General features: G+C 37.1%; 1 protein-coding gene across 1 annotated transcript; it reads right to left on the bottom strand.

Annotated features, from left to right (window-relative positions):
* Positions 1-1,177: 1,177 nt before the first annotated feature.
* Positions 1,178-11,468, bottom strand: fdps (farnesyl diphosphate synthase (farnesyl pyrophosphate synthetase, dimethylallyltranstransferase, geranyltranstransferase)). Its single transcript, XM_055013995.1, has 10 exons — positions 11,310-11,468; positions 10,731-10,883; positions 8,570-8,710; positions 6,279-6,359; positions 5,331-5,453; positions 3,926-4,014; positions 3,780-3,852; positions 3,079-3,156; positions 2,864-2,998; positions 1,178-1,736 (listed from the first exon to the last, which is right to left on the bottom strand). The coding sequence occupies exons 1-10, from the start codon at positions 11,331-11,333 to the stop codon at positions 1,536-1,538; spliced, it is 1,098 nt and encodes a 365-aa protein (XP_054869970.1). The 5' UTR covers positions 11,334-11,468; the 3' UTR covers positions 1,178-1,535.
* Between the last annotated feature and the right edge of the window lie 4,784 nt (positions 11,469-16,252).

Raw genomic sequence — 16,252 nt, 5'->3', positions numbered from 1 at the left:
TACATTAGTTTGTCTAATTGGTTCTGAGCCTGTGAAAATGTAGGAACAATGTTAAAAACATGGTGATAATTCCTGAATACTTAAAACAGGATTTTTGTCAAAGCTCTTAAATTAAATCTGACAGTTTGCTCTTCACTTACATCTTCTTCAAGAGTCCAGTTTCCTTTTTATTAGATTATTGGAGCTGATTTATGCATTTATTCATCAGGATTAAGGAGAACAAACCCAGAAACAGACGACTACAGCTGCTTATTTTCATTCTTCATTAATCTTTTGACTGTTTTCTCTGTTATTTTATCTTTATTATTGATTTTAGAACCTAAAAATAGCTAAAAACCATCATAATTGTCCAGGCTGGGACGATTCCTCACAAGGTCTCATTAATTTACCTTCAAGGGTCTAATTTCCTTTTATCAGATTCATGCATTTATTCATCAGACAAACAGTCGACTGCTGCTGCTGCTGTTTGGGATTATTTTCATTCCTTATTACCTTCATTGTTAAGCTTAAAAGGAAAAAAATGCTTAAAATTGATAGTTGAATCTAATTAAAAGTCCAAATAAGGTTAAAATCACCAACAGGTCTAATTAAAATCTAATTAAAAGTGACATTTTTTATGACTTTGCAGAAGCAAATTTTGTTTGAAATGAAGCATCCAGATGAGATTAGAGCATTAAAAATAATCCTTATATTAGTTTTTAGTCGGTAAAAAGTTAACAATGATGTAAAAATGACTGTCATTTGTAAACAATGCAATATTTTTGTTAAAATCCTTAAAGCTGAAAATCTGCTCTATAGTTAAATCTTAAAGAATCCATTTTCCTCTCATTTGTGTGAAATAACCTGAGTGTTTTCCTGCATTTATTCATCAGAATTAAGGAAAATAAACTACTAGAGCTGCTGTTTGTGGTAATTTCTGCAATATATTTGTCAAACCCCTTGAAATAAAGCTAAAAATCGACACTTGATTCATATATTTATCCGCTGTGGTGACGTTAAAAAGGCTAAAGTGTCCAAATATTTGCTGTACGCCAAAGAAAAGCATCAAATTTCTGCACAGGAGAGGCAGAAAGCAGCAAGAATTTGGCGTTTAATATAAAAACAGCTGCAGGTAAATGTCCTGCTTTTGTCTAATTTGATTCTGGATCAGTTAATAGACACAAAAAAAGATTAAAAACACTAGCAATATATTATTTATTTAAAGCAACAGCATCCAGGCAAGTACAGACATTTATAGCAGCAGTATATAAAACGATTTGGAACCAACAGAGCTGATGAGTTTCCCGCCTGGATGCATTCACTTTTTACACACTTGTTTCTGTTAGGAATTAAAAAATAAATTTATTTCTACAAAATCAGAAGTATGCCGTGCGTTAAAACCTGCTGAATTCCTCTGACTGGAGACCGTAATGAGCCAACACAGAACAAATTCACAACCAAACATCTACAAAAAGTTCCGTCTTTTCAGCGTTGAACCTGAAAAAATCCCCGTTTCTAAAAGTGAGAGAACTCAGTCTGTGCATCAATGGAGCCTCTCACTTGTTCCTCTTGTAGATTTTCTTGGCGAAGTTGAGGAAGATGGAGTGAGGGAGGTTCTGGGCGTGGCGGCCGATGAGTTTCTGCAGCCGCTGGTAGCTCTCCTCCTCGTAGTCGTGGTAACGCCTCGGCATCTGCAGCGAGTCGTACAGAGCTTTGACCTTTCTAACGCTGGCCTCGTCTTTACGGCCGTAAGAAACCTGCAGAGGGCACGAAAAAAGAACGTTTGTGAGACCTGCAAGCAACGATTTGACTCATTTTTATTATTTTCTTAATCAATTTGTTTTTGAATAGTATGTATGTTTGCATGTAACAGTATGTTTCATTCTCTTTAAACTGGCTCCAAGTATGTTTTTAATGTCTTTAAACTGGTTCCCAGCATGTTTCAGCCTCTTTAAACTGGTTCCCAGTATGTTTAAACCTTATTAAACTGGTTCCCAGTATGTTTAAACCTTATTAAACTGGTTCCCAGTATGTTTTTAATGTCTTTAAACTGGTTCCCATTTAGTTTCATCCTCTTTAAACTGGTTCCCAGTATGTTTAAACCTTATTAAACTGGTTCCCAGTATGTTTAAACCTTATTAAACTAGTTCCTAGTATGTTTTAACCTTATTAAACTGGTTCCCAGTACCTTTTAACCTTAATAAACTGGTTCCCAGTATGTTTAAACCTTATTAAACTGGTTCCCAGTATGTTTAAACCTTATTAAACTGGTTCCCAGTATGTTTAAACCTTATTGAACTAGTTCCTAGTATGTTTTAACCTTATTAAACTGGTTCCCAGTACCTTTTAACCTTATTAAACTGGTTCCCAGTATGTTTAAACCTTATTAAACTAGTTCCTAGTATGTTTTAACCTTATTAAACTGGTTCCCAGTACCTTTTAACCTTAATAAACTGGTTCCCAGTATGTTTCAGCCTCTTTACACTGCACAAAAAATATTAATAGAATCCTGTCAATAAAATAATATCTAATTATGTGATGTAATTATTTTCGTAATCAATTTGTTTTTGGTTCATAAAATGTTACAAAATGGTCAATCAGTGCCTCCAGAAGATGAGAAAAACTCAGTTTACTGTCATAAAGAGGGAAATAAATCAGAAAATATTCACATTCAAGAAGCTGCAATCAGGAAATTCAGGCTTTTTTTCCTTAAAAAAACAACAACACTAAAGTGATGGAATGGCTATGTATTTGGTCTACTGTCCTCCTCAGATTCTCTGGTGTCTAATTTAAATTGCAAACAGTCAGACTGTGCTGCTAAATGTTCAGACTTCTCTCCCACACAGTGCTCCTCCATATGTGAGGAGCTGAGATGCAGTCCCACCTCCAGCTCGGCTCTCTGCTCCGGACTCATCACCTCCAGCGCCGTCACCACCAGCCAGCTGCACTTGTTGTCCTGGATGTCGGTTCCAATCTTCCCGGTGACGGCCGGGTCTCCGTAGCAGTCCAGGTAGTCGTCCTGCAGCGACGATTCAACAGCTGCTCAGTGAGGAACGTTAACAGGAGAAATATGGACAGAAGTACAGAGAGAGTTCTGACCTGGATCTGGAAGAACTCCCCCATCTCCAGCAGGATGTGTTTGGCATTACTGTGTTCCTCTTCACTGCTGATTCCTGCCTGCAGAGAGGAAAGCATCGGTACGGTTAGAAGAAGGAGTGTGTGGTGTAATGTTTCTAATTAAATTAACCTGTAAAGACACAGAGACCATTTTTACAGCTTTCATCTCATCACTGACGCAGTCTTTTTACCAGTAAGGCCTAAAAATCTATTGATCGAATCCAGACTGTCAGGATTTTAAGATTCAAGAAATAAAATCACATCATTGTTGTTCTAGTCTCTTTAAATTGGTTCCCAGTATGTTTTCAAAGCCTTTAAACTGGCTGCCAGTATGTTTCAGCTTCTTTAAACTGGTTCCCAGTATGTTTTTAATGTCTTTAAACTGGTTCCCAGTATGTTTTCAAAGCCTTTAAACTGGCTGCCAGTATGTTTCAGCTTCTTTAAACTGGTTCCCAGTATGTTTTAGTCTCTTTAAACTGAACAAAAAATATCAATAGGATCCTGAAAATAAAATAATGTCTCATAAATGAGATAAATAAAATGTCAATAAAAAGAAATATGGCAAAATTATTCCTAAAACGTTCAAAAGATGTGAATGAAATGTCCAAGAGCTGCTAGAAAAGGAGATTTCTGGATCAGATTAAGAGGAAAAAGCTGATTTTGTGAAATTCACTTGAACTCACCATGAACATCGCCGCCGCCACCGGGAGGTAGAAGGAGTAGAAGGCCGTCTTGTATTTTACGATGGCTTTGTACCTGAAAGACGAGAAGATTCAGAATTATTCATTTAGATTGTTCATTTTAAACTCTTCTCCTCTGATCTTCTCACCTCTCCATGGTGAATCTGTTGAGGTCGATCCGACCAGGAGGAGCCGTTATTAAGTCCAGAGCTTGACCCAGTTCTGTCTGGTAGGCCGTCTGAAACGCACAGAAGGGAAATAAAAACCTGCGCTTCCTCCAGTATTCGTGTTAAAACTAAAATATAGAGAATATGTTGGAGGTGTCACTTTATTCTGGTGAATTTTCTGCATCAGATTCAGACAAAAATCGGGTGAGTTGACCAAACTGTTGTACACAAATAGACAGACAATATAAACAAATACTAGACAATATAAAATGTAAATATATAGACAATATAAAACCAGTGAAATCAAAATGAAATAGAAATAAATACTAAAAGAACTGGCAAAGAGGAGAGCAACTTGTAAGGTGAATTTTTATAAATAAAATTTAAATATCCGGCCATTAAGAGCCTCCAAAAGTCATAGAAAATATCTTGTACATCTTGAGTTTTTTCTTGAAAAAAATAAACTCCTGTAGTTTGATCGCTTAGATTCAGTCAGATTTCTGCTCATATGGCAGTTAATTCATCTGCAACTGGTTTAATTCATCTTTGAAGACGTTTTTAGGCACAAATGACAAAACTTGGTTGAATATTTGCATCTAAAATGAATAAATTTAGGTTTTGGGCTGTTGGCTCAAGGAAACTGTGATGCATATTTTTTATCATTTGATACCAAAGGAGATATTTATTTCAGTATTGTTTTAACCTCTTTAAACTGGTTCCCAGTATGTTTTTGTCATCTTTAAACTGGCTCCCAGTATGTTTTACTCTCTTCAAATTGGTTCCCAGTACGTTTCAGCCTCTTGAAACTGGCTCCCAATATGTTTTAACTTCTTTAAACTGGTTTCCAGTATGTTTAAACCTCTTTAAATTGGCTCCCAGTATGTTTCAGTCTCTTTAAACTATCTCCCAGTATGTTTTAACCTCTTTCAACTGGTTCCCAGTAAGTTCCAGCCTCTTGAAACTGGCTCACAGTACGTTTCAGCCTCTATAAACTGGTTCCCAGTATGTTTGGGCCTTTTTAAACCAGTGCTGTTGGCTTAAGGAAACTGTGATGCATATTTTTTATTAATTAGTTTTGTAGGAAATGTTTATTTTTGTTGTTTTTATGCTCACCACCAAATGAAAGTTTGTTCTTTTGGGTAACTGAGAACGTCTGGAGGACCAGGTGGATTAGTTTCAGGTCTATTTCTATTTAATTGCTGAGTAAGATCAGTAACTGTATATCAAATACGAAGCTTGTTAATGAAAATTGGGCCTTTTGACTGAAAACAGACATTTGTCTAGTTCTCCTAAAGCAGCCCCTCAGCGGCTTTTACATATAGGAAGAAGTCAGCATAAATAACTCATTAATTAAGATGAAAAATAAGCAACAAAAGTTAAATCTCACCTCATTAAACAGCTCCAGTAGGTGAACATAGTAGGGCTGATCCCTGCAGTGTCGGCGGAGGAGTCTGTAGATGGTAGATTCCAGGAGAAAAGCATCGTTGATGGCGTCCAGACCGATTCCATCCTTAAAGAACAAACAGGAAGGATTTAGTGGGAAACTGAGGACAATTTAAAAAGTCATCATTTTAAATCTTTGATTTGTTTATGTTTAAGGCAAAAGAGCTCAGAAATATCTTCAGTGCAGCATAACATGATTAGAATGACCAAAATCATTTCTGATTCATTGTGAGACAGCGGCACGGCGTCACTGTAACCGTGACAACAAGTGAACACTACATCAGCTGCCTGCTGATGATCACATGATTGTGATCCTACTACAAATCCACCACTGAGGACTTATCAGGACTTATCAGTCAGAAATGATACAAGGAACAACTGATTAAATTGTGGGGGTGTTTCTGAGTCCCATCAATTCCTGCCGCCTGCTACATATTTAGGTCACGTGATTCGGTATCCGTACATAACGTACACATGTATAACACACGACTGTGCTCAGCGCAAGGTCATTGTGTTTGTGGATTCATCTATATTAAATGGACACATTCTATGGTGCTGTGATTTCTGATCATCAATAACTAATGAACAAATGCTGCATTTCTGCCATATGGGGGAATGAGCAGCCTTGGAGGAGGACTGCGCTCTCTGAGTGCTTGCCTAGTTTAAAAATGCACCAATATTAAAACCCTTTTCCCCTCCACCAGATCATAATGCAGAGGAAGATGTCTGGAGTGATTTAGAAACAGTGTCAGAGAACATGCAGCGCAAAGTTGAGCACTGTCTTCACAGTAAACTGCCAAATAGACACTGCTAAAAAATAAACAATCACCCTTTATTTTCCCTCTAAGAAAACCCTGACCAGGCATTTTTCCAGACCAACATCAAGCCTCACCATCTTGTACCAGCACGGCTGTCCTCTCCGAGTCAGTGATGCGTCCATGATATCGTCGGCTACCAGGAAAAACGCCTGAATCTGCAAGAGACAGAGACACAGTGGAAACACTTTAATCAGAGATCATAACACCGTTAAAAACTGTCAGCGTGAGTCTGCGCTGTGGGGTGACGTGGGATAGAAACTTAGTATTTTACTGCTGACACTGGGGGTGATAGTATTTTGCATAATTCATATAATGACAGTGTGTTCTTGTATCAGCTGGAGCCTGACACTTTGGAGGACTTATCTTGTGTCTACAAATATTTCTGCTGAGGCCTTGAAGTGTCTCGCTAGTGGCAAAATAACAAAAGCCTGACCCCTACATTATTCATATCCCTGTCAAATTTTGATTCACAATGAATTTTTATTTGTGCAACAGGTTTCTTCTGACTGGAAATGACATAAACAAGAGACAAAAGATGGTAAAACATTGTGTTAGAGATGTTAACGATGAATTTTAACTATTTAGAAACCTTAATCAAAAATGCATGTCAAAAATATTTATTACTGCTTGAAATTGTTTCCAGATTTTGAGAAAATGCAGCTTCTATGCAATTTCAGGTGTTCCTGCTAACTTCTACCATGTTCTAGAGCGTTCTAATACACTATAAACTGAGAACAGATGACGCCATATTTCTCTAATCAGTTCCAAGTCATGACTGAAATCAAAGACCTAAGTAAGAACCTCCAGTTGAACATTCTGGATTCTCACAAGACCTTTAAAGGCTGTTATTATTATTATTATCAATTTATTTAAAAAGGGACGATGTACAATATTAAACATAAATGTTTCCATTTGATGTATTGCACCAGAGTTAGCTTTAAGCTAATTTCCATCTGCAGTCCCTTGGCAGGTCACAATAAAAACATCAGCCATATCCATCAAGGCTATAAAGTCATATCCAAGTGTTCTCAAGGTCCAGTGTCCACAGTTTGAAGCTTCATGAAAAAGTCCAAGGAGCTCCATACCAAAAACACTAAAAGCACATGGTCAAAATGACTTATACTCCTTGAAATTGTTGCCAGTTTGCGACAAAATGCAGCTTATGTGTGATTTCAAAGGTTCAAGATTTGTGCAGTGGAGACTTCTATGCTGGAAAAATGTCTAAATTCTGCAAATGTCTCCAAAATATGTTGAGAACTAGAGAGCAGAAGAAAGTTTGTCATTAATGTTAAGAAATATGTCATCAGCATATGTTTAAACTATCTAGTGCTAATGACAGAAATGTCAAAAAATAGTTTTACTCCTTGAAATTGTCAGTTATTGAAAAAATGCAGCTTTTATCTCATTCCAAATGTTCCTGGTAATTCCTACCATGTTCTAGAGCGTTCTAATCCACTATAAACTTCCACAGTCAGTTCCAAATCATGAAACCAAAAAGTTCAGTGAGAACCTCCAGTTTCACACTGTTGCTGCTCACAAGACATTTAAAGTCTATAAAGTCATATCCAAGTGTTTTCAAGGTCCAGTGTCCACAGTTTGAAGCTTCATGAAAAAGTCCAAGGAGTTCCACACTGTGAAACATGTCAAAGGGCTGCTAGGAAGACAGATGTGAGCCCTGCACTGGAAGAATGGTAGAGGACAAGAAGAATCCAAGGATCAGCACCAAGAGCATCCTGATGAATGTGAGCAGTTCTGGTAGCAACATGTCCATCAGACACTCCATCAGACCAAGAACAAGGCTGGTCTCCATGGATCAGACCAAGGAGGACTCCACTTCTCCAAGACAGACACACTAAAGCTCAGCTGGACCTGCAGCACTTCTCTACTCACTTACTGCTCAGTTACAAGTCATGTCTGAAGGAAACGGCATCATGAGAAAAGAGGAAACATGGAGATTGTGGAGGAGAACATCAGGCAGTCTGCAGAAAAACTGCTCCTTGGGCAGCATTGGAGCTTCCAACAAGACAATGATGTGAAACATGGAGCCGACGTGGTGAAGAAATGGTGAAGAAAAAACAATGAGAAGATGTTGGAGCCTCCCAGCCAGAGTCCAGACCTGAATCCATCCAGAATGTGTGGAGGAACTGAAGAGCAGAGTGATGGAGAGGAAGCCTTCAAAGAGCTGGAGATGGACACTTGGAGGAACTAAATCCCAGTGGAGACCTGAAGAAAGACTGTTGGACACTAGAACTACTGATGGACTGATGGAAAACCTGTCGACAATCTGTAGTAACCAAGATTTGACAGGGTGATGAATAATTTTGGGTCTTAACTGTTGCGTTGACATGTGTGAACAAATCCTCACCAGCTCAGTGCACCAGCCAATCACCAGAGCCCTCTGCACTATGTCCTGGGTGAGTTCAGCAGGTGGAAGAAGCTCTCGCAGTGAACCAATCACAGACAGCCCTCGGTTCCTCTTGCCTCCAGGTGCATTGTACACCAAAACCTGAAGAAAAGATGGACATATGAACTACGTTAAATTACTGCAGACACTTTTTATAGCCCAAAGTTAATTTAATTAAGAAAACTAGTAACCCAATAGTTAAAAACATGGTTAAGGTATGGTGTAATGTAAAAAGGTATATTCAAGAACCAGTTATTTTATCACGGCTGACCCCGATTTGGGGAAATCAGGACTTTAGCCCTGGGAGAGGTGCTGCAGTGTTTAAGCAATGGGCTCTGAATGGACTGGAGAAAATACAAGAGCTATACCTAACAAGCTCAGACTACATGATGTCATTAGATGTGTTCAGGCATATACACAATATTGAGAGGAAATATTTCTTCAAATATCTTCAACTAAGAAGTTATATTGGAGCAAAACAAAATAATTTATCAAAACCACCCAGCTTGAAGTAAGAAGAAATGATCAGTAAAAATAGTTTAAAAAGGGAACAATATCAGAATTTTATAAGTTATTACTATCAAATTCCACAGATAATTCAGCCTCAAAATTAGAAGCATGGAAGAAAGATTTAGAACTTGTCATTCAAGGAATGGGAATTTGTTTGTAAAACAGCCCATGAGCACACTGTTAATTCTCGGCTGAGGTTATTACAATACAAATGGCTTATGCATGTTTATGTCACTCCTGTAAAATTAAACCAATACAATCCAAATATTCCAGACGTGCACAAAGATTGGAGAAGAAAAGGGAACTCTGTTTCATTTTATTTGGGAATGTAGGGAAATTACAACATTTTTGGTTTTAATAAAGCAAACTGTGAAATATATTATTTCCAAAGACTTACCATTGGAACCTTCTTTTATAATTTTAGGTTTATATCCCAAGAACTCTAGATTTACAAAAAGTGAGCAGCTTTTAATTGATATTTGCTTATTACCAGTAAAAAAGACTGATTGCATCGCATTGGAAAAACATAAGTAGACCAAGTGTTGAACAGTGGCTTAACCCTCCTGTTGTCTTCATTTACGGGCACCAAAAAATATTGTTTCCTTTTTTGAAAAAAATCCAAAAATTCAGCAAAAAAATTCCCCAAATTTCTGAAAACTTTCAAAACCTTCACGAAGAAAATTCCAATAATTCCTTAAGTTTCCCTGAAAAGTTTTATTGTAAAAAAAAAAAAAAAAAAAATCCCTAAAATTTGGCAAGAAATTCTTTTAAATATTTTCAGAAAAATAATAAAAATCTTCCAAAAAAATCCTAAAAATATTTGAAGTGATTCCATACATATCAGTAAAACTTCTAATATTTTCTTGAAGAACATTCACATAAAATTCAACCAAATTCCAGTGAATTTCACTGGATTTTGGTGGATTTTTTTGTGAATGTTCCTAAGAAACATTTTTAACATTTCTTTTTTTCCACCAAAAAATGTTCAAAGATTTCCCAAAAATGTTGAAAATGTGGACATCAGAAGTTTTACTGTGAAAATACAGATTTTTTCCACATTTTCAAACTTTAAAACGGGTCAATTTTGACTCGCAGGACAACACGAGGGTTAAACAGATGCTGGGTACACTTCCATTGGAACGAATCACTTAGCTGCTGAGAGGAAAAAAGTACCTGTTTGAAAGTATTTGGAGACCTTTTATAGCCTATGCAGAAGGCTCTGACCTAACTGAAGATCGAGAGAAAGATGACACCTAAGAGCTGCTTTACAGACATAGACTGTATATATTTCTGCATATATTTATATATCTTTATATACAGTCGATGTTTATAGATGATGATCAGCTTGATGAACCAAAAATAGTCTCTGTTTACTTGTATTAGGGGACATTACTCTGGAAATGTATTTTGTGTCTGCCAGGCTGTTCTGTTAAAAGTTTGTACATGTCACTTAAAATTATAAAATACAATTAAACATATTGTTGGGGAGGAAAAAGTAGGTGTTTTGGGGACAACATAAGGATTTGGGGGGAGGAAAGCATTACAAAATGTGAATGCAACATTGAGAAAGACTCGTGTTGTTCCACCCCTGGTTAGAGAAAACCCAACGTACCTTTCTGAGCCTGCTCAGGGCGTCAGCCAGCACCGGGTCGGTCAGGTCTCTCTCCGTTAGCTCCGTCAGCAGCTCCTCGAACTGAGCTTCGAACAGCTGCGGGTCCGACAGCAGAGGCTTCTTGCTGAGCGTCCGGTTGCAGACTTGATCCACCTGCAGGGACAAGGAGGAGGAGGAGCACAGCAGAACCGAGGGGTGAATTAACCCGAGCGGTGACGCAGTCAGCCGCACGGTCCGGACCGTTTTATGGCCCAAACTCAGGAGGCGTCTCGTCCCCATGATCCAACCTGCGGGTCAAACCTGCTGCTCTCTACCAGCAGCTACTCAGAAACACCACGCAGCCGTGCTAACTTGTTCCGGTTGAACCAAAGTAGCAAAAATATTTACATCCATGGAGTCCTCTGAGCTCAGTCCTGATTAGAGAGAATTACTGCTGCGAGCTAAACACTTCCCCTGTCAGGAAAAGAAGCGTTAGCTGACGTTAGCTTACATTGTTATCCTGCTTCCACTCGGTTAGCTAAACTAGCTATAGCAAAATGAATCACAATTTACTCTGTTCACACACAAACCTTTACATACCATAATGACGCTGTCCTTTTTCATCAAACTGCTCGGTACAATACAGAAAAACTTCCGCCTTTCCGATTTTTCGTCTTGTTCTCCAACTGAAGTCTGTGAACGTCTCCTTAAACCAGGATACACAGGTTGTAGTTCGCCGGCCCGCCGCCGCCCGTTTTAATACACAGCAGCCGAACTAAAAGTCCCGACATTCCTTGCGAGCGGTTGCGTGTGGGCGTGGATTATAGCGGCTCCATTTGACATTGAGCATTTTCATTGGCTGCTCGCATCGAACCAGGATGGGCTTTCACGCCCGCTGACCAATAGGATACGAGCAGAGGCGGGGCTCCGGTGGAGCGGCGAGATACAGCAGTGAAATGAATGGACGCGACTGTAAAGCTGATAATTGTGGATTTTAGTGAGTAGAAAAGATTGAAACAGCGGAGGTGGAGCAAAGTGGTGGTCTTACACAACCAAATTAGATTTTCTAGGGTCTTAAACTTCATTAAAAAAAAATCTAAATTAGTCAGGTAATTTGTCAGAGTGTACAAAATTATAGGGTCCTAACCAATGTTCCCTCTAATTTTTCATGGGTCTGAGCAAACACACAAACTCCCTGAGCGTCCCTTGGACCACTGTGAGCAACATCAGACGTGTGCACTGTGGTCACACCAGCATCACATCCATTCAAGTTACATGGTTCATTAAAAGAATCAAATTACAGCATTTACATTTCTGTTAAAACACTTTGTCAACAGGAGCCAGTTGAAGGCTGCAGTGATTTTAGTGACGCTACAATGTATAAGAGTGAAGTTATTGAATATTTGTCTCTCTTTACTGTTGCAGTGGTTTTGCAAATTGCAGACGGACCCTGTTCACTCCATAGACACCAATGTTATTCCTGTAGCTTGAAAGACAGCTACTTTTGATAAAACTGGGCTTGTAGCACATTGTCTGCCTTGCAACAATGGGAAAGAGGCACCGTTTATGTTTTGACAACCTATATCTAATGAGTTATTGATGCTGGAAGTCCGAATCTGTGAATATCTTTCCAACTTTACTGAACTTGGGGCCACTACCACCTAAGGAGTGATATATTTAATTTTGAAAAAAGCATTTAGCCATACTTAAAGCTTTAAGTGCTTTATTAACACGGAACTAAAAATTTTGTATTGTTTTATTATCACAGGTTCTGTCTGAAAAGAGGTGGCATCATTTTAAACAGTGAAATCAAACTAACAAAATGTAATGACCAACCAGTGAGTAATACTGGATTCTGCAAAAACATAAACAACTTTTTAAAAATCTAAATCTTATCTTAACACAGTTAATGTATTAACTTATTTTTGTGTGTATGCATGTATTTATTGATTTATTTAGTACTGTTAACATATCAGATTTCTGAGTGAGTTTTTCTTAAGATAGGCAAAGGCCATTTATTGATTACATATAGGCTCTTAAATGTTTATTAAAAACTAAAAAGCATTTTAAAAAAAACAACTTAGGCATTTATTGAGTCACTAAAATACTGTAGAGTACAGACCACATCAGCATGATTATAAGCATCCTCTGGTAAAGTAACAACCAGATACTGATGTCTCTCCCCATATGGACTTCAGGAGATGACTAGATGATGATAAACTGTGACCTACTGGTTGGGTTCTCTCTGTTCTCATGTTTCTTACATGTTTGTCCCCTGACAGCAGGGTCCTAATGTTTTTTGAGCAACACACCATACTATGATGTTTTTACAATGAGGGTTCTACTATGGAACCAGTTTGACATGTTCAGGTGTTCTTTGTGTGAAAACTCAGAGATTTCAGGTATCAGAAGGTGGTTTTCAACTTTCTTTGTTAACTTTCTGCTTCAACTTTAAACTAAATTTCCTTCACTAACCCAGCCCTCTGGACTTCCAGGAAGCTGTGTTCCTATTGGCTGTCCAGGTGGCTGCTTGGTGTTATCAGGAACACCTGAGCAGCTCAGTGTCTTCCTGCTTTATTTAGCTGCAGACAAACATTTCCTCTGCTTCTCTTCACCACTGAACCGGGTTTGGTTCCATTGCTTTACTTTGTTCTTTAGGTGTTGGCTTGCAGCTTCCAGCAGTAAAATAGACTTTAATGTGTTTCTTGGTGTGTTTTAGGGCTTTGTACTGGATAGTTGTCTTGGTAAATGTGGTTCTTCAGCCACAGTGAGCACATGGTGCTAATGTGTGCAGTGATTAGTGGATTTGGTGCAGCTGAGTTGTGTCTTTATCTTGGCTGTAGTGAGTCTTTAGAGGTTTTTGGTCAGACACATTCTGTATTCTTGTTTGTGAACCAATGCTGGTTGTCCAGAAGGTAAGAGTTCCTGTCCTGATTCTCTGTTCTCAGAGGTTCTCTGGTAGGCTGCAGGAGACTTTAGTGTTTGGGTTGTACTAGTTTGGTTTTTGTATGGTTTCATTTGGATGACTATCTTGAGGCCCCTCCATGTGGTTTAGTGAGGTTTTCTGGAACAGTTCTACAAAGCAACCTGCAGCAGAAGAGACTTTGAGAGTTTTTAGGAAGTTCTGGAGACCAGACTTTAGAGCAGCAGAAACATTTGTCAGCAGTTTGAGCAGGAGAAGGTGAGCTTCAGAGTAGAAATGAGACAGAAACCTTCTTGACCCGTGTGGTGAGGTCCTGTACCAAGAGTTTGAGCAGGTTGTGAAGAGTCTGTAGTTCTTTGGTCTGAAAGCACAAGAAGAGTCGACTCATTAAAGGAGAAAACAGGAGATATTGTTGGTTCTTCTGTCGCTCTGCAGTTTCCTTAGACTGAATATCAAGTTTATATTTTAAATGATTTCCCATGTGAGCCCAAGAAGACTTCAATAAACTCCCTCCATCCCCTGGACACAACACATTTTATTACCATGTTAAATCTTTTTTTTTTGTAAATGTTTGAGTTTTAATCATAGTTTCAGCATAGTTTTTTCTCTTTGCTTGTTTAGTTTTGTCATGTGTGTAAAAGGTGCAAAACAAATAAAGCTGAATTGATAAACTGAATAATTGACGAACTCATGATTGTGACAACAGAAGTATTTTCATTGTGATTTAAGGGTTTATTTCATTTTTAAGGTTGGGGTTAAAATCTTGACAGAAAAACAAGATTAAAGAAATAAACTACATAACAAAAAGCAATTAAATCAAAGGAAAAAAAATAATACAATAAAACTTTTAAAAAGTTTTATTATTAAAAAGATTATGTAAAACAATTAAAAGAATTATCTAATTCAATATTTTGTCTGTTTAATATAGTTAAACATGAAATACAATTAAATTAAATTAAACAGACAAAATATTGAATTAGATAATTCAACAAGATACAATACATGTCCTTATGAAATTAAAGAAAATTTTTAAAATACAAATATAAAAAATTACAGATAAAATATTTTCCATCATTAAACATTTAAAAAATACAATTAAACAAGAAGAATATTAAATGTTTTAAAAAATGCAAAACATTTAATTAGATTATTAAACCTTTAAAAAGACAAAACATTTAATTAAAAAATTCAGAATCAGAATGAGTTTTATTGCCATTGTTCATGAGGTTCACAAACGAGGAATTTGACTCGGTGCAATGCTGCTACATTAAACATTTAACAAATAGTAGAGATAAAAATAAAGTAAATACTATAATAAAAGCTAACATCTATATTAAAGATAAAAATAAAGTAAACACTATAATAAAAGCTAACATCTATATTAAAGATAAAAATGTCTTGGGGATGGTTAAAGTGACCAGTAGCAGCAGGTGGTGGGGGCCACCACATAGTGCAAATATTGTAGTGTATTGTAATTCAATGTTTAATTAGAAAATTACATCTTAAAGACAATAAAACTTCAAATAGGAATTACACAGAAAATACAATGAAGCATTTAAAAGGAAAATTAAACATTAAAAGGTGGTAAAACATTTAAAAAGAAGAACCTTAAAGATTTAATCGAAACATTAAATATTGGGAAAGAAAAAGAAACTCAAACAAGTCGATAAAACATTTGAAAAAAGAATTAAACATTAAAATGACAAAACATTTGGAAATCAAATCAGACATTAGAAAAGAACAAAAGGTGAGAAAAGAGCAAAACTAAACGTTTAAGAAGAATCAAACTAAAGACAAAACATTTGAAAAGATACCAGTTAGACTTTAGAAGATCAAATTAAACAGAAGAGACAATAAAACGATCAAAAAGTGCAAAAACAGATAAAAGTCAAAGCGTTTTCTAGTCTGAAACGAAAACATCAAGTTGTTTCTTCAAACATTTCCTCTTTCTATGTTCTTGGTTTGATTGTGGACAGATTTACTAAGAACTCATTTCAGAAAACTGCTTTCTGGATAAAGTCTACTAGTAGTTGAAGGCATTTATCAAACTAATGTTACCTTCTGAGCTCCACAAACTTTACTGTTCAGTGAAGAGAATCAAAGTTTGTTGAGGATTTCTAAAAAAACCCACAGGTGAAGGTCTGAGAAGAACTCAGATGGATGATCTAAATGTGAAATCAAGACTCATGGTCACAAGTTTTAAGGCTTCTGTTCACCAGAAAGTTCAAACTAACAGAGAAGTACTGAGAAACTTTTAAAACTTCAGTCCTCAGACTGTCTAAAGGTTCAAACTAACAGAGAACTACTCAGGAACTAAGAAAATTTCAGTCCTCAGACTGTCTGAAGGTTCAAACTAACAGAGAACTACTCAAGAACTTCTAAAATTTCAGTCCTCAGACTGTCTGAAGGTTCAAACTAACAGAGAAGTACTGAGAAACTTTGAAAATTTCAGTCCTCAGACTGTCTGAAGGTTCAAACTAACAGAGAACTACTCAAGAACTTTTAAGATTTCAGTCCTCTGACTGTCTAAAGGTTCAAACTAACGGAGAACTACTCAGGAACTTAGAAGATATCAGTCCTTGGACTGTCTGAAAGTTAAATCTAACAGAGAACTACTGTG

The sequence above is a fragment of the Amphiprion ocellaris genome, chromosome 9 (genome assembly GCF_022539595.1).
Source record: "Amphiprion ocellaris isolate individual 3 ecotype Okinawa chromosome 9, ASM2253959v1, whole genome shotgun sequence".
In the NCBI taxonomy this organism is placed as follows: Eukaryota; Metazoa; Chordata; class Actinopteri; family Pomacentridae; genus Amphiprion; species Amphiprion ocellaris.
This window is presented reverse-complemented; position numbering and strand designations above follow the sequence as displayed.

Bases quoted from the DNA above. Each gene is read 5' to 3' on its own strand.
- fdps (XM_055013995.1), bottom strand. From the start codon at position 11,333: ATGAAAAAGGACAGCGTCATTATG. The intron at 8,711-10,730 runs GTACGTTGGGTT...TCTTTTCTTCAG, and splicing joins CCCTGAGCAGGCTCAGAAAG to GTTTTGGTGTACAATGCACC. The intron at 6,360-8,569 runs GTGAGGATTTGT...TGTCTCTTGCAG, and splicing joins TTGGCTGGTGCACTGAGCTG to ATTCAGGCGTTTTTCCTGGT.